At 44.7% G+C, this 22,296-nt stretch overlaps 1 protein-coding gene across 1 annotated transcript in view; it reads left to right on the forward strand.

Annotated features, from left to right (window-relative positions):
- LOC147641710 (uncharacterized) overlaps positions 1–22,296 on the forward strand; it is a 30,405-nt gene that overhangs the window by 6,269 nt on the left and 1,840 nt on the right. The window contains exons 3-5 of the mRNA XM_086798789.1: positions 4,293–5,219; positions 5,468–5,650; positions 5,841–5,998. Of these exons, the coding sequence (XP_086654915.1) occupies positions 4,293–5,219; positions 5,468–5,650; positions 5,841–5,998 (1,268 nt within the window). The remainder of the gene's footprint in view (positions 1–4,292; positions 5,220–5,467; positions 5,651–5,840; positions 5,999–22,296) is intronic.

Consider the following 22,296-nt stretch of genomic DNA (forward strand, 5'->3'; position numbering starts at 1 on the left):
AGAGAGAAAAGGCTTCAGCCCACACCTCCGCCTGCAATCCGAGTGTAACTTCGAGCGCTGCCCTTACAGTCTAGCACCTCATGAAGAGAGAGCGCTTATGAGAGAGAGGAACTGGTCGACTGTGCACTTCCTGCAGCAGCCAGCAGCCGTCTGCAATCCTGTCAACTTCCCTTCCAAGAGGAAAGAGAGAGAGTCTAATCTGCCGGCCTGTTGCACAGAGGGGGAGAGTGTGCTGTTTGGCCCCGCTCTCTGTCCAGCCCACGCACAGAGTTTAGCCCTGCTCTCTGTCCAACCCACGATCAGTCCAGCCCACCTTTACTGCAGTCCGACAGTCACCAAAGAGAGGGAGAAGAGAGTGCAGTCCATCCCTGTGTTTCTCTGCAGCTCAGCAAGTCTCCAGCCCTTCCAAAGAGAGAGAAAAAGCACCCACACATGCAGCTGCAGTCCAATTCTCTCCAAAAAGCCCGCCCTTCCTATAATAGCGTGGGCTCCCCTAAAAAGGCCACGATTCACTTTAAAATCAATACACATTGTTGCATTTTCACCCATAGCTTCTCCCTCATGAGCACACTTGAAGGCATGAGTGGCATGAGAGAGATGCGGAATACCTGCACCAACAGAACATTGCAGCCCATGTTGAATGTGTTGTGCATTCACATTTTTAGCCGGCAATGACATTTGATAAACATTTTGACCACTGCAATAAACATTATATCCTTCACGGGCTACATTAGGTACTCCTGCATGGCGTGAAGTTGCCGATAGTTCCTCTCCAATAGCATGAGGATTCATCCTCTTAGACATAAGTTCTTGTTTGGGAACCTGTGGGGATACCAAAGCATGTGGGACACTGGGATGGCTGCTTTTTTTGCATAGCCACCCTTAGTACGAGCCAAGTATGCATGTGTTGCATCCCTCGGTTGCATGTGCAACTCTTGAGCAATCATTGCCATTGATTGCATGATCCATCTAAGATTCAACTTTCTTGGCCTTCAAACAATCATGTTCCAATGGATCCTCGCAGCGGTAGAGCTTCAATTCTTCTTGTTGTGCATAAAGAAGAGCCTGCATACGAGTAAGTTCAGCACTTAAGGCTATGGACTCTTCTTCATGCATTTTCTCTTTGCCACGGGACGGCTGTCCCACATATCCCTGTTCCCCCACATATCCCTGTTCCCTAACGTGCACCACATGAGTTTGCTCATCCTGTAAAGCATCGGAAGCATGCATTTCATTGTCCCCGCCTCTTGTGTTAGCATCTCCAACATTCATTGTAAGGCTGTTCATAGTTTTCTAAGTGTAGAGATAGCTAGTGTTCGTGGTGATCGTCTTTCACGATAGAAGTGAAAGAGAACCGTATGCTTTTATACCAATGTAACTTGGTTGAACACAATGCTAATCAATACACTTAAATACACTAAGATTTAATGGACAACATGTTCAAGAAGTAATTTGCTGAATCGACAAGAGACGCACAATGAGCCGGAACGGTTGGCCCCTCTCTCAAATAAAGTATATTGATCTTGGGAGAATAAAGTACATAGTGTCATGGGCATTTTTGACCAGATTTCTATACCAATGCATATGAATTCAGTATTGCAAACAATGTGGTTGTCGGTGTAGACTTACAACACACACTACCCTCTCAAGTGTCCATGTTTCCTACCATTTGCTCTCTATCGTTCCACCAACACATTGTAGCAACAATCTGCAAGAGAGCACATAGGACAAGAGATGTAAACCGGCCTTGACGGGCGGTGAAACAAACACTCGCACATAAAACACTTCAACACCATTGAGGACCTAGAAAAAGAAAACAAACAGGGGGAGCTAGAGTGCTCCTGCAAACAGTACACGGAGACCGATTGGCCCCAAATTGCAGTGGCGCCCCTTGCGGTATTTCTTTAATTGATTATAAGAGCTTTGATTACAATAAGGCTGGAAACTTAGCCGTCACAGTAGAACCCCTGAAGCCTGCAAAGAACTTGCATCTGGCTTCTTGTCCACTCGGCATCCACAAACAAATCCAACCATGGTTCACATCGAAAGACTCTCTCACATTGAGTCTGCATACAGAAGCTTTCTCCCATGATCAAGGCTGCCACAACCATCCATAGCCTCTCACACTATGAACAGCATCACACCCTGACACATCCAGTGCTCCTGCATCACAACACAGACTCCCAACTGTCTCTCAAAAGAGAACTCGTATCACAGCACAGCATACCATACAGTTGACACACCTGTACCAACCCTCTCTACTTTCCAAGGATACTATCCATCTCTGTCATGGATCCCCTGTCCCCTGTCCAATCAGTAGCAAGGTTGTACCAAACATGTGTCCATTCCTGTACCCTCTGCCTGCATGTGACCTATCTCCTGGAGAAACCCAAAAACATGTTTCCTCGAGAAACCTACGACCTGTTTCCACATGAAACCCTTAGGCCTGTTTCCCTTTGAAACTTCTGTCCTGTTTCCATACATCTAGTTACTTGTTCCCTCATGAAACATCTGGCAACATAGAGATGCCCATATCTGTAGGTCCCTCTCTTCCTTTCTAGCAGGAAGAAAACAATCTGCTCCATGAGCACGCAGCCATATGAGCTTGCATCACTCCCATGCCAAGAAACATAACCAAATGACCTGTACTTGCAGCCGGAAACCCAAGTACATAGCTGAATTTGCAGCCAAGCAAAAACAGCCCATAAACAGTCCTGTTTCCACCCTCTGAACTGCCAAACCCTTCCTCTCACAAAGGGCTAGAGAGAACCACTCTGGAACAGTCTTGAGCTAGTGAAAAGAGAGACTCCGAAAGACATCACCTGCAGTCCCACTTGCTCACAAAGAAAGAGAGACTTACAGTCTTTATGTCGCTTTCCACAAGAGAGAAAAAGACACGAGGAAAAGCCCCGTTGTGTCCTGCCTTCTTGTCCTGTAGCTGCCTGCAGTCCAGCACCTGATTCGACGTGATAGAGAGAGAGAGAGAGAACACTTGTAGGTGGACCTGCTGTCCAGCCTTGGACTCCCTCCTACAGTCCACGTTTCGATGTCAGCTCTGCCTGTATGGACAGCAGTGTAGCCAGCCAGTCTCTTGCTAAAAACACAGGAAAAGGAGAGAGATCTAGAAGGCGCCTGTGTATACTGTTGCGTAGCAGGCCAGACAGCCCTCCAAAAGCCAAGAAGAAGAAGGATTCAGTCTGCGCTTGTCTTCTCTGCTGAACAGCAACCAGCCCGTGTACTTTTCCCAAAAAGCAAGCCTGTCTGTGGAGTTCAGGTTGTGTGTATTTCAGCGCAGCCCATCAGCCGGTTCTGTGCATCAGTCCTTTCCACGCCTGCCATCAGCCCAGCCTTGTATGCGCTTCTTTTTTTCCAGCAAGATCTCCACGCCTGCAGCTTGTCCACTATCCCCCCAAAAACAAGAATCCAAGCGGTGCAGCCTGCAGCCTGTTTGCGCTTTTTCTCTCTTAGAAACTCCACGCCTGCCCTTCCACGCTTCAGCCAGCCTTCCTTTTTTCCAAAAGCACACACGTGGCCCCAAAATAGCATAAGGGCCACGATTATCCCCAAAAAAGGGATTCTTTTATTTTTAAAGGCTTTTAAACCTTTGTCCCCTCCAAAACCCTTTGTCACCATGGGTTATGAGAGAGAACTTTAATCACTTGACCCCCCCCTTCACACTTGGGGTTGTCCACACATGGGTTTACTTTTTGACTCCAACCTGATGCCATTCACACTGTCCACCATGTCCCCGTGCACACCTGCATCTTGTCCAGAGAAAAACACAGGGTCGTAACAAGAGAACACTACATAGGGTATGTGATCATCTAAAGCGTGCTTGGACTAATACTCTGTTTCCCATCCTCTCTGCCATAGAACTCATGTCCTTTAGTACTGTCCCATAGATCTTGGCCATTTTGTGGGCAATTATGATAGTCCTGTAGCTACTTGGGTCCTTCTGGTCTCCTGGTTTGTGGATGGGGACGATGGTGTTGGTGGTCCAAGGGGGGGGGGGGGGGGGGGGAATGTCTTCACACATTGCTCTATTAAAAAGATTTGCAAGAATGGGAGCCAATACGTGGTGCCCATTGGCAAAGTGTTGCGCCCGTAGATCCTCACGATCTTTTCCTCTCCCATTATGCAGCTTTTTAAGAGTCCTGGTAGAGAGAGAGAGAGAGAGAGAGAGAGAGAGAGAGAGGGGAGGTATGAAGCCATTACTTTCTGAGATGTGGATGATAAATTTTTCTACCAAGGATTAAGTTGATCAATTTGAATTTGGCTTGCATGCTGGACAGGCTTCCGAATCTTCTGTCTCTGAGAACAGCATCTTTGTGGGTGGGGGGGTTGAGCAAGTCCCTGTGGTGCACAACTTTACTGGCTCCCATAGTGGTACAGGAGAATCACACACACAGTCCCGGCAGCAAATCCAACAAGAAGTTCAAGTGGCTGCAGAGATTCAAGAGAGGAGAGTCCATCCACTTCCGAGGATTTTATCAAGGACACGGCAAGTAAACATTGATCCATTGACAAGATTTCACCTGAGAGATAATGAAAGACTGAGTGAACCAAGGCATGGTCAGCACAGCGTAGAAGACATGCAGGCACGATTGAGGAGGTATACGGGTTTAGCCCCATCATCTGATGAGGCGGAGTCTGAAAGGAGCTCAGCTTTCATGGACAATGTACCCAGGGTGAGGCAGAGAGGAGCTCAAATTCTGTCACAGACAAGGTTCAGCACTTGTACAACAAATGATACAAGCATCGGGTATGGTAATACTCCGGTTCAAGTTTGTGAACCGTCCTTGCACAGGGGGAGAACAGGAAGCTTGGGACCATTTGAAGAGGTTGAAAGATACTCTATTCGTGATCTTGCTGGCAATACTCGCTCTGTTCAGAGGATAGCATCCGGCCCTTTCTACTATTCTGACTTACCAGGTGGTGGTGTATCTAGGGGAGAAGCTACAGGAAGAGAAGCCAGAAGAAATGGTGGCAGGCGATTCTGGGACGTGTTAACACATGCTGCATCGCAGCGACGCCTGAGTAATCATCAGGATGCCCGGGAAGATGCTGAGCCGGTGCTGCTGCCTTATAATGGCAGACCTGCAATGTCAAACACGAGGGTTCAAGCAAGTGATTTATCCCATGAAGAGGGAGAAGAACGTTACTATCAGAGGAATAGAAGTTTGAATTTTGGGGAAAGGAGGCGCAGGTTCAGATCGCAGGTTGGATTGCTTACTGTCCATCATTTATGTCTTAACCTACTATAAAGTCATGTGTATATTTCCACAAGGAACCATCATTTGCCTAAAAATTACTTTACAATATTGATAGTCCATGAGTGGGGCCCAATTATGGCTGCTCATTATCCGTGTGGGCAATCTTACCTGTCCAACTCCTTATGGAAGGGAGATACTTATAAAGGCTCGAGATCTCTATTGTTACTTATTTAAATTCTTACATGTTAGAGCAGGTTTGGGCTCTGCAAAGGCTTAGCAACAGTTTTGAGGGTGTGCCAAGTCATGCAAGGCCATGTGCACCAGGAGTGCGCCCTGAAAGCATTGGGCACTCCCATGAATCAGCACGAACCCCTGAAGAGACCAACACAAGAGCAAGCATTTCACGAATTATCATGCTAGCAGAAGCTCTTTTTCAGGTATACATATATAAGTCTTCATTCATTTTATACATGCATGCATGTATCTATGTATGTATTCACTCCTTAGAATAATCAGGATCTGTCATCTTTTAAATGTCGCAAACCTTTCTGCCTTGAAGCTTTAGTCATGCTCATGTTTTGTATTTTTCTCCTGTGAAAGTCTTGTGCTACTACTTTTTTTTAATAGGTCTTGGATGAAATACACCGCCAATCACTTGCTCTTTCTCGATCGGCGGGGTTATCATTAGGATCGCTTCCAGCACCTGATGCTGTCGTCGAGTCAATGCCTGTGAGAATTTTTCAAAGGGTCGACACTTCAGAGAACAAGGAAGAGGCTGCACTGCAGTAAGTATATGCTGTCGACATGATTATCATTGTACTAGGAGGCCATTCCTCAATGATATGCAGCTTTAGCCAACATTTTTTTCTGTGCTTGTGGGATAAATTAGTTATAGGTAACAACTTTATCTAGACTTCTTGACATTCTTCATTGTCACACGAGGCCTTTGCTAAGCTGGACATTTTAATGACGAGAGGAAGGTGTAGATTTTGGAGGAAAGAAAGCCGAAGAAAATTACCTTTGTTCCTGTGCTTCCATAAAGAGCCCTCCAAACAAGCTAGTAGTGCAAGGATCTTGGTCGCCGACAATGAACTCCAGCATTCCATAATGCTTGAAGATCCGTGCAAGAAGAAAGATTCGCATCATATGCTTTGCGCGCTTGCTTATGCTAAATCTGTCCAAATAGCATCATTGCCATAAGGAGTTTTCGGCAAATAGATGATAAAATCCATAGCAATGCTTTCCCGCTTTCCCATGGTGCTGATGGAATGTAAAAAGGTTGCAATAACCCCTACAGGCTTATGTCGATCATACTAGACTTTTTGACAAACAAGCATTCTTGGACATAACTTCTCAATATCCTCGCAGAATTCTAGCTCATAGAAAAAGTGTTTAATTGAGGTAACCATTGCTATGGCAAAGAAGTTGGAGCAGAATAAGAAGTATCTAATAGTAGGCTCTGAAAACTGCAATGATAACAAGGATAGGGAATTAAAAAAAGAATCACAAAATTCTGCTTCAAATCCTACAACAATGAGCAAGTGTAAATAGCATAGCAACAATAGTTGGAATAAGAATAGTAGCAAATTCTTGTCCGATAAAGATAAATGTTACCAAGCCAAAGGTAAATGCTTCAATTGTGGTGAGAGAGGGCATTATCTCTATCAGTGTCCAAAGATGAATGGTTGACAAGGTAATGCCAGCACTAAACCGAAGGTTCATTGGGTTGAGTTTCATGACCCACCAAGTTATGCTCTTTTTAAAATGTTATGGAGAAATTCAAAACAAATCATGTCTTCTTTTGCATGATGATCGGAGCACTCATAGCTTCTCGTCTCCACAAATAGCCAAAGCCTTAGGGTCTGTAAGCCCAGCGGGGCGTGCTGTGACATATTCAACCACATGTCCAAGAGATAAAGATATAGAGAGAGAAGGGGGAGAGAGAAGGGAATAGGGATCTTGCACAATACACCACATTGAGCGGGGAACATGCCCCGCCCCCTTTTAGGAATTTATTCAGGAACAATCCACAGGCACACTGGCCAGGATCAATACAATCAATGAATACAAAACAGATAGATATGCCGATGTAGGATATCCAAGTTGATGTCGAGACACGAGATCTCTGATGCCGTGCCATAGTAGCGACACGTTTCAAAAAACGCGTTTCAAACCTTTCCCAGAAGTTTGAAACGCGTTTCAAACTTTCCCATCTTGGCATGTGAAAAATCAATACCATATATGATATTTATATGCCAGAATATATGGGATCATTGATAGCATTGATAAAATGATAATATGTTGAATATATGCATGCTTGTATGATGTATCAGGATTTAGTAATAAGTATGTACTATCATCTATGCATAATGGGCCCATGGCCCATGGGATAGCAAATGCCAAATATGCCAAGGCAGTCATCCATGTTCAAACTTCAAACTCAAAGTTTCAAACTTCAATCGTAGATAAAAACAATCCTAGCTGCTCTCGATCCTCCCATGCCATCCACTCTCGTGACACAACTGTGCGGAGTAGTCCTTGCTGGACTCTCACTAGCCTCTCAATCACAATGAACATGTACGCAAACCTGGTCTTTGAGGGCTTGAGCAACTCTAGATCACTATGGGCACGGTACATGTAGAGGACTTTTAGCCTCTTGGTAACAAACCTCACCATGCTCCGAGCTATAGCAAAGATCTCAGAAATCCAAGGGATTTTAGCAACATCCTCTATCATGAGGTCAAGACTATGTGCTGCACAAGGAGTCCACACTATCTCTGGGAACTCATCCTCTAACATTCTGCCCATGGACACACAATTAGAGCCATTTTTAGTAATCACCTGCACCACATGCTGAGCACCAATCTCTAACATTGTCTGGCGTATGTGTTGCCATATAAAGGCTCCTGTCACCACCGTCCCTGGAACTGAAGCATCAATGGCACGCATAAACATTACGCCCTTGCAGGAGGACACCAAAATGTTATAAACATTCCTTTTCCGCATATCTGTCCAACCATCACATAATATGGTGCATCCATATTTATGCCATGTTGCCTTCAAAGGCTCCATCTCAAGCTGTACAAGATCTTTCTCATCTCTCAAGTGCTTCTTGCGTAAGGAGTCATATTTGGGACCCTCCCACTCATACCCAATGCGGCTAATGGCTCTCATGGTCTTCTTCCATCTTGGAGTGCGCACAATGTGAAATGACAAAGCACACTGAATAAACAACCTTGTCAATTCACGGGTGGCCTCAGCAACTGCTGCTTTCTGAAAACGAGCTTTAATGCTTGCACTCTTCAAAGAAGGCCTAATGGGCAAGGAAGACCTGTGGGCACAAGGAGCAGAGGTAGAACCTACAGCCGTTTGACTCTGCATCTCTTGTTCATCACCCACTCTAGCTCTTTTGGTGACATCCTCCTCCTCTTCCTGCATGTCATCATGGCTGCTTCCAAATCCTTTCATGGCTGCTTCTTGCTCCCTCCTCCATTGTAGAAGAGAGTCTTTGATATCCTGGGGCACTTTATCACAAGCACCAATGCCTTTGCCTTTTAGACCTGAAAAATGAGCCTTTATCCTGTTTGCAGATCCACTTGAGACCTTATCACAATACTTGCACTTCCATTTTTCAGTGCCTGAACCCCCATACTTGCCCATGGGAATGACATGAGTCCACATTGAATCTCTAGCACGAGGCATTTTGGAAGCCTGGAAGGATGTTGCCCAAATTTCAAGTTTTGAAATTGGTGCAAAAATCAAGCAAAAATATGAAAACAGACAAGTACCAACCTTGCTAGTACGGTGCACAGGTCCCGAGGGGACGGGTGGCGGAGAAATCACACGAACGAAGGCAAGCGTGGGGAAGGACAGTCAACTTTCTCCTCTGTACTATGCACGGCGTGTTTTTTTTGCTCTCTGGAAAGCGACTGAATCGACTGATATGACCCGTCTTAAATAACATTAAAAAATAAAAAGCCAAGTTTGAAACGCGTTTCAAACTCCCAGACGTTTGAAACGTTTCAAACGGGTCTGCTAAAGTTTGAAACGCGTTTCATAGCAACTATGTGCCGTGCACACCACGGGGATGACCTACAAGCATCTCTCACTGGGCTAGTACCAAATCCAATATCCAAATCCAAATCCAATGAATCCAAGTTCCAAGTCCAAATCAAATCCAAAACCAAGTCCAGATCAAGTCCAAGTCCAGATTCATGTCCAAGCTATATGTCTAAGTTCCATGTTCATGTCCTAGTTCCATGCCCAAGCTCTATGTCCAAGTTCTCCATGTCCAAGCTCTATGTTCCATATCCAAGCTCTATGTCCAAATTCATATCCAATAAATCCATTTTCAACACATTGGCAAAATGATACTCATTCAAGTTGGAAGAGATGATAATATGTTCTGCTTGTGAATAACATTTAAGTCAGAAGAAAGAGCAGGCTTTCTTGAGCAGTTCTTTTGATTGCTTTGCAATTGATCTTCAAGAACAATTGCGCTTGGTTAGGGATTTAGCAGTGCTCCTTCTAATGGGTCAATTTAATAAGAAAAGGTTTGCAAATAAGTCAAAAGAGCTCTTGGAGCATGGACTCATTTATCCCAACAACTCTCTCTTTGGCTCGGACTTGTTATAGTGATCTAAATTTGAAAGCTAGTGGCTCCAAATGTTTGCTTATTGATACGGATGGATTCAAGGAAGGACTCGTGTGAAAGAGCATTTAAATTGCAAGAAGAGAAAGCTATAAATTCAACAAACACAACCATAGATTTGAGTACTGATTCTTCCTCTCTCGAGGATTCAAAGAAAGGAAGAGAGTTGTGCGTGAGCTACTTTCATTATTAAATAATTTATGACTGGTCTATCCACAAGTTATCGATGAACAAGCACCAAATTATGAGGACTAAAAGATAAAGCAATGCAAATCACAACTGTCACATGAAGAATCTAACAAGAACAGTTTTATGTAAGAAGTATTATCAGACATACTTGAAATTGTTATCTCTATAATAGTGGCACTCCTATTTCCTTAGAAGAGGGTTGTGGCATTGTGCAATCCTGCGTGTGGTGTTAGGTATGGTTGCACCGATAGTAAAGGTTGTTAGTGCTTGGCCACTTTCTTTGAGATCTTCATCTTTTACTTTTGAAGCAAGGAGTTCGGAGTCAAGGTTCATTCTCTTTTGCTTTCTTTTCCATCATCTCATCTTACGAAGAACGTTAGGTGGGGTTGATGAATGAGTAGTCTTAGGCTTTGTGGATCGAGGCGTATCAAAGTGCTATCGAGATTTGCCAGTTTATTCTTTCAAACCTTACATTGATTCTTCTTATCAAGTCCATGGCCAAACTTAAGAGACCATAATCTTTGGAGTATGTTGAGGAAAGCGGGAAACAAATATCTCAAATCATTCACGTAAGTCTCAAATGTTCTTCCTTTCTTAGAAAGACCACAAGATCCCGCAAATTTAGCATAATTATCTTTGGGTCGAGCAAAAGTTTTTGTGAGCTTTTGTTTGTAATCATCCCAATCAATAGAAAGCGTGGCTACCTTGGAATTCTCTTTTGTTTGTAATTATTCCAATCAATAAAACGTGGGCCTACCTTGGATTTTCCTTTTGTTTGTAATTATTCCAACCATAGTTGTCACAATACAAAAATACGATACCGCACGGTACGGTACCGTATGGCGTACGGTACGGTACCATACGGAAATTTTTGGTACGATATGAAATTTTGGGATACTATACGATAAAATATGGTTTAAAAAAAAAACACTTACAAACTTAGATATTTTCAATTTGGAAGGGTAGACTCTAGAGAAGTTGTTTCAAACCAAAATTTCATTAAAAACAAGTTTGAAGTGACAAACAAAAGTACATAAGCGTAGATGAATGATGAATCAGGATATCCGGAAGAGGTGCGATGCGCGCTAGGCACGAGTACAAAAAAGGGAGTACAAAAAAAGGGCCAAGGCTAGAGCCTAGAGAAAGACATCACTATCAGAGCTCTCGTTGCTAAAATCATCCTCACGAGAAGAGGATGCATCGATGACCTCACTGAAGTCACCATCACTAAGGAGGTTGCCCTCATCATCGAACTCGGGCTCTTTGAGCTCATGTGAGAAGCTGAAGGGAGCATCCTTATCTGCAAGAGCGGGTGAAGAGCTACCGGAACCACGCTGCACATAGGTATGCACCATGTCTCTCGAAGCGCGACGAATCATGCATCCACGGCTTCCTACTCACACTCCTTTGCCACTACTGCCACGCCCACGATGAGTGCGAGTAAGTCGTCGATCAAACGACTCGAGCTCTCGATAGATCTTTGCATAGATCCTCTCGTCCTCCTCATCTTGCGCTTTGTTGACACTCTCAAGAGTGTCCCCTTGAGCTTGAATGTATCCACATTCACCTACATTGTACATTGATCAAGTGACAAGCAATGAGCATCAATGATTCAATGTATTAGAATTTAGTTTCAATAAACATTGAAGTTTTAAGAATGAAAAATTTAGTCTTTAAAGTTTACATTAAATGCTTATAACTTATAAGTTATACCTGTCTCGCCAATTCCATCTTTTGCATCCCATGCACCATGCGTAAGTTAGCGCAGCTGTCACCAGGAGGTGAAACTTTTTGCAGTTGTTTTCCTTATTTACATTTCTTTATAAATATATATTTTTCTTTTCTTTCTCTTTGGTTGCTGTTGTTTCCCCCCGGGATCTCTTGGAAGGGCTTGGGCCATTGCAATGTCAGAATGGGTCAGCCAGTGGGACTTTGGACCAGTGGTTGGTTAAGCCTGAGAACTGCACTGAAAGATGAATGACAGTGTCCAGGACATGGCCACTGAATGAGGGCATAGGCCGGTTTACACTAGTAAGTGGCCGCCACCGAAATGTGAATGTATCTTGAATTCTAAGCAAATTCTGAAGTGACCATAGTGGTCAAAGATGGTCAGGAGACCAAAAGGAATGCAGATGACATCATCCCTAAAATCTAGGGAACTGCTATTTTTGGCAGTGTCGGAATTGAAAAGTCTTCGCGTCAGTTTGTGCAGAATGTCAAGGGGACCAAAAGCTGGCAAAGGACTGTTGTGAGAGTGTGAACCAGTCAGGAGATTTTTAGCTTGGAAGATTGCATGTGGAAAAGGCTTAAAAATGTGCCAAGTGTCAAATTTATGTGCATTTTCCACACTGGGAAGGGGGAAGCGTGGGATTTTGGGTTGAATGACCGGTTTTATGGTTCCATTGCCGGGATAGGGTCCTCTTTTCTGCAAGAGCCCGGACACGGATTGGATTGGGTGAACAGGAGACACACATAGTGAGGTACAACTGATTACAGGTGAGAAAGAGTACGGTCTCTTTCTTTGGATACAGGTTCCCTTAAACTTTCAGTTGACAGTATGACAGACAAAGGGAAAGGCAAGCTCCCTGCCGAAGAGGGTTCCTCTTCTACTCGCAGACAGCGTATAGAGGTGACAGGTGCTCAGGTGTCAGCCTTTGCTCGGACGGAGCCAGTAGTACAGCCAGCCTTGTTAGAGGAAGAACAGGAACAGGAGGATTTGTTTCAGGCACAGCGTCTTAGCATGCTTGGAACTTTTCAGCAGCTAGTTAAGAATCCCAGAATGAAGAAATTTTTGCAGTCACGTACAGGGGATTCCTAGGTTGAAGCATCCCAGCATGCAGTAGAGAGGGCACAAGAACAGTTGCAAATGAGGGTAGAGCATGTTGAGCAGGCACCTGTGATACTAGCTGATCCAGTGCAACATGTTACCCAGGCACAGGTACAGGCATTTAATGGCCAGGGCAGTAATGTGCAAAGGGTCATGCCGACCATTCCTCCATTCGTTGCTTCCCAGCCTGGCTATTTTGGTGGTGGGTCTGTTTTCCAGGCCATGGCTAGGCCGCCCACAGTTTTGCCAGGATTGATGTCAAGAGGGTCACCAGGAATGATGCCTATGGAAGCTGTGAACCTCTTTATGACAATATAGGTGTGCAGCCCGGATTTCAAACTTATTTTAGTCCAGCATTGGGGCCCGCAGCACCTGTCAGTGTGGCTGAATTTCCTCAACCTAGTGGACAAAGAGCAGTAAGGACTGATGCAGAAAAGGTGCAAAAGGATTACAAAGGAGGAGGTCAAGCAGTAAAGTTTGAGACTTTCAGTGGGATGCAGGACAAATTGAAAGCGCTGACTTTCATTCAGCAGTTTGATGCAGCATTCACTGGAGGCAACTTCACAGAGTCTTCTAAGGTGCGGAAGGCTGCTACTTTCTTGAAAGCTAACGCATTGCAGTGGTGGACCTCACTGTTGATGCAAGGACAAGCACCTGTTACATGGGTCCAATTCAAGCAGCAGTTCTCTTTTGCATGGCTGACAAACACTTTCGAAGTGGATGTGATGACAGCATGGCACAAATTGGATGCAGCTAATTGTGCAAATCTGGAAGAGTACAATAAGAAGTTTTGGGATGCACTCTTGCCAGTAACTTCTTACAGGACAGTGCCATTGTCAGAGCAAATAGAGAAGTATTGCTGTGGTTTGCCCAAAGAGATCAGGGATTACTGTATTAAGACCAATGTTTCCAACATGACTCAACTAATTGAGAATGCAAACATGGCTAATGCATTGCTTCAGGGAGGTTCAGGTGGTTTCAAGAGCACAATGAAGAAGGAACCTCAAGGCAAAGGACAGAAGAGGCCACTGTATGGCAAGTCATTTGAAGAGAGAAAGGCATTGATGCAAGCTGGGAAATGTTTCATCTGTGAACAGAAAGGGCATATGGCTGCAAAATGTCCACAACAGCCAGCAAAAGATGCGGAGGATAAACAAGGGCCACCCAAGAAGAAGACAATGCCGAGTGCAGGATAGATACCTGACATGGTTGGTGACCAGCCATGTGATGATGCGACAGAATTGTGCAGAGCATGGGGTAAAATCAGAGATTCTACAGTGCTCATTTTCTTTGACCCTGGTGCTCGAGCCAACTTTATTTCACCGGCATTAGCAGCCAAGTTGGGAATTCGTGCTGAAGAGATGGGACCAGTTGGACAGGCTGATTTGGCATGCCCTGGGCATTCAGTTTCTGTCACTCCTATACTTGGCAAACTTCGCATGCATATACAGAGTTATGTCGACACAGAGGAGTTTCTTATCATGCCCTTGGAAGGATGTAATGTCCTGTTGGGAATTCCATGGTGTCATAGGAAACATGTAGTGTTGGATGCTTTCAACAGGAAAATCACAATTCTACATAGGGACAAGACTCATGTTCTGGATGTGAAGCTGAAAGGAGAGTCCGTCCCAGTTATTTCTGCTTTTTGAACCTGAATTTTGAATGACTTGTACACTTGTATCATATGTTTGGCAATGTACAGTTTTCACATTTGTTGTCAATGACTTAATCAATGAATGAACTTTCAGTGCTTTGAAGTTGTATCTGTTACGCTTCAAATGAATGATTTACATGTTGTGAGACTAATAGTACAAGATATATGCTATCGCCCTGTGTTGCATCCGGAAACATGTATTTGAAAGGCTTGAACCTGCGATGGCACAAATGGTAGTGGCGAATTCCTATCATCGCCCCGTGTCATCCGTTGGCAGGAGATACATGCGATGACACTAATCACCTTGGGAATCTTGTGATCGTCCTGTGTCATCCGTTTGCATGTGGACTTGCAATCGAGGTCGCTTGCTTCTTTCAAGAGGGGGGTATGTCACCAGGAGGTGAAACTTTTTGCAGTTGTTTTCCTTATTTACATTTCTTTATAAATATATATTTTTCTTTTCTTTCTCTTTGGTTGCTGTTGTTTTTCCCCGGGATCTCTTGGAAGGGCTTGGGCCATTGCAATGTCAGAATGGGTCAGCCAGTGGGACTTTGGACCAGTGGTTGGTTAAGCCTGAGAACTGCACTGAAAGATGAATGACAGTGTCCAGGACATGGCCACTGAATGAGAGCATAGGCCGGTTTACACTAGTAAGTGGCCGCCACCGAAATGTGAATGTATCTTGAATTCTAAGCAAATTCTGAAGTGACCATAGTGGTCAAAGATGGTCAGGAGACCAGAAGGAATGCCGATGACATCATCCCTAAAATCTAGGGAATTGCTATTTTTGGCAGTGTCGGAATTGAAAAGTCTTCGCGTCAGTTTGTGCAGAATGTCAAGGGGACCAAAAGCTGGCAAAGGACTGTTGTGAGAGTGTGAACCAGTCAAGAGATTTTTAGCTTGGAAGATTGCATGTGGAAAAGGCTTAAAAATGTGCCAAGTGTCAAATTTATGTGCATTTTCCACACTGGGAAGGGGGAAGCGTGGGATTTTGGGCTGAATGAGGCTAATTTGCAGCCATTATGGTGGATTGTTGCAGGTTAAGAGCTATTGTGGTGCACTCCCTTGCCCTGCAACTCATGTCTTGAGGGTTGAGCTTGCTCCCCACAGCCTCTCTCTCTCTCTCTTTCTCTTGCAGACTATGGTAATGCTCTCATCAGATAAAATCAGGTATAGTTGTGTGAATTTCATGCTTATATGCAAAGGCTAGTTGCCTTCTTGAACAGGAACCGGTGTAGTTAGTTCCTACACCAAAGCAGGGACGGAAGAGGGTAATAACCTCTTCAATACAACGCTGTTTCAGCACTGTTTAGGTGCTGTTTTTGGGCTGTTATGTTGCCCGGTTGATGCCAAAATGCAGTAGGACTTTGCTAAAGTCTTCCAAGACAGTACAAGGGTTAATTTGGGCTGAAAACAGAGCTGAAAACAGGTCTGTGCAGAAAATTACAGCAAGCTGAATTGTGATGTTTTGGACTCCATTGGGTAGTCTGATGCCTATGGAAGTGAGCCTGTCAGTTGGGACTCATTCTGAGATGTTATGGAACAGTTTTAGTGCAGTTATGTTGGCAAATTTCTCTAGAATTTGTAAAACTCAGCTGGTGCAAGTAGAGTGCTCTGTTGCACTCGTGCTTTGTATTTTCCAACTTTTTAACAATAAAGAAACACCGCAAGGGGCGCCGGACTTCGGGGCCAATGTGTTGTTGAGCGAGGGAGCGAGGATTTTGTGATTGTGTGTCTGAGTAAGTCTAGGTTATTTGTGAATGAATTACCGCTTTATGTGTCCATAGACCGGTTTTAGCAGCAATACACTAGCCACTCTAATTGATTGCGTAACTTTGACATGCACCCGAAGATCAATCTTGAGCTAGGATTCTCAAAGCCACCTTTTGGAGGCTTGAGAGCGCATACCCAAATGTCTCGCACCAAAAGAGGGGCTTCACAAGGGATTCTCTCTTCCAGCAGGTAGTAGATGCAAACGCGGCTTCCCTCCTTTGGTCGTTGTAGCTAATGAGCTCCTCAAGGAACTTCCCATGGCGATCCTTTGGCAATGCGTTGGGCAAGAAAGCATCTCGGTCTTGAAGTAACTCCGTGTCATTGAAGATGGAAAGCGATTTGTAAGCCGGATGCAATAATGCGGCAAGGCCATGGATAGGTATTTGCATCCACTTTCATCTCTTCTCTACAATGGCCAACATACCATCACGCTTATCCTCATCGATAGAAGGAGAAGTGCACAACTCTACTATGGCCTCTCTCATGAAGTGAACGAGAAGGCCCATGGTGGTCCCCTTCATGTCGATCGCATGCAATACCCTATAGAAGGGCGTGACCGCAATGACAATAGTGTGGACCGACTGCCAAAATTTCTCCTCTAGGCAAAGCCATTAGATGGCTCTGGCCTCTGCCGATTGTCACTCATCCCACTCACTCCACATTGTTGAGACCATTGTTTGGCGAAAGGGGGATTTTACATCGTCGAGGTGCTCCAAGAGGAGCCACATGCAAGCGAAGCGTGTGGATGAAGGCTTCTTCAACAACAGCTTGCTATGTTCGCAAAGATCTCATTGGATATAGCTAGAGGGACTTCCTTGCATGGCACAACCCCTCCACCTTTCTAAGATGTTGGAGAAGCCTAGTAACCTTGGTCCTCGCTTGTGTATTGTTTGCCACAATACTTACAAGTCCACCTATATGACTTGGCACTTTCCTTGGGCTTTCTTGACATGGATAGCATGCACATTGAAGGCTTCATTCTTCTCCCTCGTCATTGTAATAGAGAGATAAAGAGAACTTCGAAGAGAAGAGATGGATAGACTTGAGAGAGAGAAGCTCGAGAAGTTGAGAGAGGGTGGGAGTCGAGAGAGAGAGGCTTGAGAGAGAGGGGGGAGAGAGAGAGGCTTGAGAGAGGCTTGAGAGAGAGAGAGAGAGAGAGAGAAAGAAAGATTTTATTAACGTCTTCCAAAAGACCGAACTCGGCCTATGAGACAAATCGGAGTACCTGTATGGGGTATCCTCTGTCATCCCAACAAAATGAAAAAGTACTGAATAAAAAAGCTGAATCTGGGTGTGCAGGGGATGGAGCTCTATTACTAGGAGAATGCAAAGCTATATGCATGGAGTATATAATCATGATATGCAACCTAGCTAGCTCCATCCTGTACCATACTGGGGGTATAAAATGGTATACATCAGTGAAGGGGGTGTCCACAGCTCCCTGAAGAACATGCTTGGGTGTGCTCTGAGGCGAGCTAGTCGCTCCGCACCCTCTCTGTGAAACTGAGCTCTGATCTCTGTCATCTCTCTCTGGTATAGGCGTGGTGTCCGAAAGCCAGGTGTCCTCTGTCTCCTGCGGGCTCTAAGTGTCTCTGCTCTCTGGAGAGTAATTCCCTGCCATGTAGGGGCTGGGAGGGGTATGGATCTCTGAAAAAATGTAGTAATCTGTGTCTGTCGCCCCCCCTCTGGAGCTGTCTGAGCCTGTAATAATGTCTCTCTGTGGCGCTGTATGTCTAGAATGTATCTTCCCAGTACGCGCTGGTCTGCCTAGAGAGAGAGAGAGAGAGGCTTGAGAGAGAGGGGGGAGAGAGAGAGGCTTGAGAGAGGCTTGAGAGAGAGAGAGAAAGAAAGAAAGAAAGAAAGATTTTATTAACGTCTTCCAAAAGACCGAACTCGGCCTATGAGACAAATCGGAGTACCTGTATGGGGTATCCTCTGTCATCCCAACAAAATGAAAAAGTACTGAACAAAAAAAAGCTGAATCTGGGTGTGCAGGGGATGGAGCTCTACTACTAGGAGAAATGCAAAGCTATATGCATGGAGTATACAATCATGATATGCAACCTAGCTAGCTCCATCCTGTACCATACTGTATGGGGTATCCTCTGTCATCCCAACAAAATAAAAAAGTACTGAACTAAAAAGCTGAATCTGGGTGTGCAATAAGTACAATGAGTGGGGGAGGGGATGGAGCTCTACTACTAGGAGAATGCAAAGCTATATGCATGGAGTATACAATCATGATATGCAACCTAGGTAGCTCCATCCTGTACCATACTGGGGGTATAAAATGGTATACATTAATGAAGGGGGTGTCCACAGCTCCATGAAGAACATGCCTGGGTCTGCTCTGAAGCGAGCCAGTCGCTCCGCACTCTCTCTGTGAAACTGAGCTCTGATCTCTGTCATCTCTCTCTGGTAGAGGCGTGGTGTTCGAAAGCTGAAAGCCAGGTGTCCTCTGTCTCCTACGGGCTCTGAGTGTCTCTGCTCTCTCGAGAGTAATTCCCTGCTGTGTAGGGGCTGGGGAGGACACTTTAAAGGAGTCAAGCAATGAGGCTCAAGAGCTCAAGCCTATAGGCCAAGACAAGCCCCCAAAAAAAAAACCAATCGAAAAACAGTTAAAAATGGTAAAAAAAATAGGCAGAAAGGACCACTCTTGCAAACGGTCAAAAACTGCGCCAACGATCAATTCGTATAGTACAATATTGTACGGTATGAAACGAATAGGTTCATATTGGTATGAGAAACAACTATGATTCCAACCAATAGAAAGCAGGGCTACCGTGGATTTTCAATCTTGCAATCATGTGTGCGCTTTACCCTAAGTGCATCTTCACTAGAGCAACTTTGTTTGAGCGGACAATTGTGTTGGTGAGGTGCTTAGGGTGAGAGTGAAAGCACACAACTAATGGTGGGGAGAAGAGAGAGAGATGTTGACCAGCAAGGTTATCAGCACAATAGCAAAGAGATTAAGGGAAATACAAGAGTAGTGGAAAGCATGAATTCATCATAGAGATAGGTCCTTTTTATAGGAGAGACCTCCCTTTACAAAGGTGAAGTATATGTTGCTGCCACATATGCCATATGCCAAATATGATACCAAGTGTCCCTAATAGGTGTCACTTTGCCACACATCACTTCTTTACATAATATCCTTCTAAGAGGCCGTTCCCACACAAAAGACTTATACACACTAGCAGTTGTTCTCCCACATTCGAACCGCTTTATTTAAAGCCTAAATACAGTGCTAGTTTACACAACCACCTAGCACTTGTTTATTCCCACATTAATCACTATTAATATTTAATACTCTTACCTAGTCATCATTGACTAGGTTTGCTTTTTCTTTAGGCTGTTGCTTCTTGTCGTCGAAGGTAGAAGTAGAAGAGTTTGTAGAGTCTTCATGAGCTTTCAGCTTTGCAAGTCTCTTCTGACACTCTTCGATGTAGTGCCCTGGCTTGTGGGAGTAATGACACTTTCCTTTCTTGTTCTTGGTGTCACCATGTGACGAGCCCACTTTGCCTTTGTCCCTAGAGAAGAAGGCTTGGTCTCCTTTGCTTGCATCACCCGTGGATCTCTCCTTCCTTGTCTGCTCCTCATGGAGAAGTAATCCAACCATCTCCTCAAAGGATATACGATTGCCTCCTCGTCTGCTTGGGTGGTCCTTGAGACCATGTTTCAATCTTGTAATGAAGCACGAGTCATGTACCTAATGCGAGAGCTGAACAACTTGACCATGAACGAGGGTGATTCCATTGCAGATCACCTTACCAAGGTAACATACCTAAAAGAATAGCTGCTAAATATAGATGAGGTAGTAGATAACAGGAAATTGGTCACCACCATTCTTAACTCCTTACCTAAGTCCTATTAGAGTTTCCAGACTTCTCTAAATCTCTCTATGACCCCTTGTAGAGCTGTAGGAGTGGATGTGAGGAACAATGGATTGCTTGACTGAAAGAGAAATCATGGCCATTGCTTGAGCATCATGGGCATCCCATTGTCTTTGAGCTTCAGTGGGTCCAAGCGGCAATGATAAAATGCGAGACACCACTTGTGCCACAGTTTGAGTTCCTATTGCTGGGGAGGTGCCAGGAGTTGGTGCTGCAAGACGAGGCTCTTGTCCCGTGACAATCTCCCATAGCCCCTTGGCTACTAGCAAACTTTTCATCATATATAGGTATTTTACGAGGGAGGGTATCTACCGACGGTGCATGAGAGAAGATGAAGTTCCTTTAAAGGCTTTACATGATGAACCATGTGGAGGACATTTTGCAAGTGAGATGATAGCATGGAAGGTGATCCTTGTAGGTTATTGGTGGCTGACCTTGTATAAGGATAGTTATCATTATTGTTCAGTTGTCATAGAGAGATTTAGAGAAGTTTGAAAACTTTGATAGGACTCACATAAGGAGTTAAGAATGGTGGTGATTGATTTCCTATTAACTACTACTTCATCTATATTTAGCAAGCTGTTCTTTTAGGTATGTTACCTTGGTAAGGTGATCTGCGATGGAATCACTCTCGTTCATGGTCAAGTTGTTTAGCTCTCGCACCAGGTACATGACTCGTGCTTCATTACGAGATTGGAACATGGTCTCAAAGACCACCAAGGCAGCCGTGGTAGAGCTGCAGGATCGGATGCGAGGAACAATGGATTGCTTGACTTAAAGAGCAATCATGGCCATTGCTAGAGCATCACGAGCATCCCACCGTCTTTGATCTTCAGTGGGTCCAAGCAGCAATGCTGAAACGCCTGACACCACTTGTGTCACAGTTTGAGTTCCTGTTGTCGGGGAGGTGCCAGGAGTTGGTGCTGCAAGTGACAATCTCCCATAGCCCCTTGGCTATTAGTAGACTTTTCATCTTGAAGCTCCATAGTGAGTAGTTGGGACTATCAAGCCGATCTTCAGTTGTCATGAACCCACCAAACTCGGAAAGATTAGTGGTATTTTCTCTTTGCGACATCCTCACAGTACGGGATTTCCCAAAGCTAGAGAGGGCACTAGAAATAGTAAAGTCCCCTTGATGTGAGCTCTTGGGAAAGCAAGAGAAACTTTAGCATGCGCAACAACGAAGCCTTTCTTTAAACTTGAGTTTAGTGAGTCTTTAGCAATCCTTTAAAAGAGCTTACATGAATCTGAAAGAGATGTAGTAGAGACGACACCCGAATCACCCATTGAAGTCCCCCCCCCTCACCCCCCCCACCCCCCAAGCAGGAGTATTTGCTTTATTTCTTCTTCTAGAGAATTGTACACAAGTTGAACTGTGTCCACAAGATTGAGCGGACAAACTGACTGACCGACGCCAAACGCAAGGACAAAACGACCAAACATTGGGCAGAACTATGCATAAGGTGTAGGCGACTGTGAAGCTATCTTTGAAGATGATGCACCAGCTCGAGACTGAGGGTTGGTGTGTTGAATACTCCTGAAGAGATTGAGCTTCTTTGCCTTGGGCTAAAAGCACAAGAGTGGCTGTAGGTATGCAAAGGCTGGAGCCTATGCACACATGCTTAACTGACTTTGCTTGATGATCTTTGATTTTATCTGATGATTTTTGGGACTGAACATGGCTTGCCTTTTTATATGATCCTAGGGGGCTGGTCAGCTGCCTTAGTATGCTGTCGGCCTGTTGTCAGAGCCCACGACTGGAGTTAATGGCATTTAATGCCCTTTTTTGACTGTGTGGCTGGTCGGGTTGCTGGCCAACTGGCTGTATAACCTGGCCGACAGCAGTCCTGGCCGACTGCCTGCATAGATCATATAGGCTGCCGTCTGGTCTTTTATGTTGGCTAGGGGTACCTTGCAAGGCTTGCCCATGGTTAGGGCTGCCTTGGGACTGGCCCCAACTACATGAATGCAACTAATGCTTCTATGATGCATACTACTACTATGGCTGACATCTACATGCACCTATGTGATGAACACTTGTTGAATTCTCCACAGTGGGTTAAGAGGACTGACGTGACACTGACCTCTATGGCTGG

The sequence above is a fragment of the Cibotium barometz genome, chromosome 1, assembly GCF_041138505.1.
Source record: "Cibotium barometz isolate CiBa-2024 chromosome 1, ASM4113850v1, whole genome shotgun sequence".
NCBI classification, from domain to species: domain Eukaryota; kingdom Viridiplantae; phylum Streptophyta; class Polypodiopsida; order Cyatheales; family Cibotiaceae; genus Cibotium; species Cibotium barometz.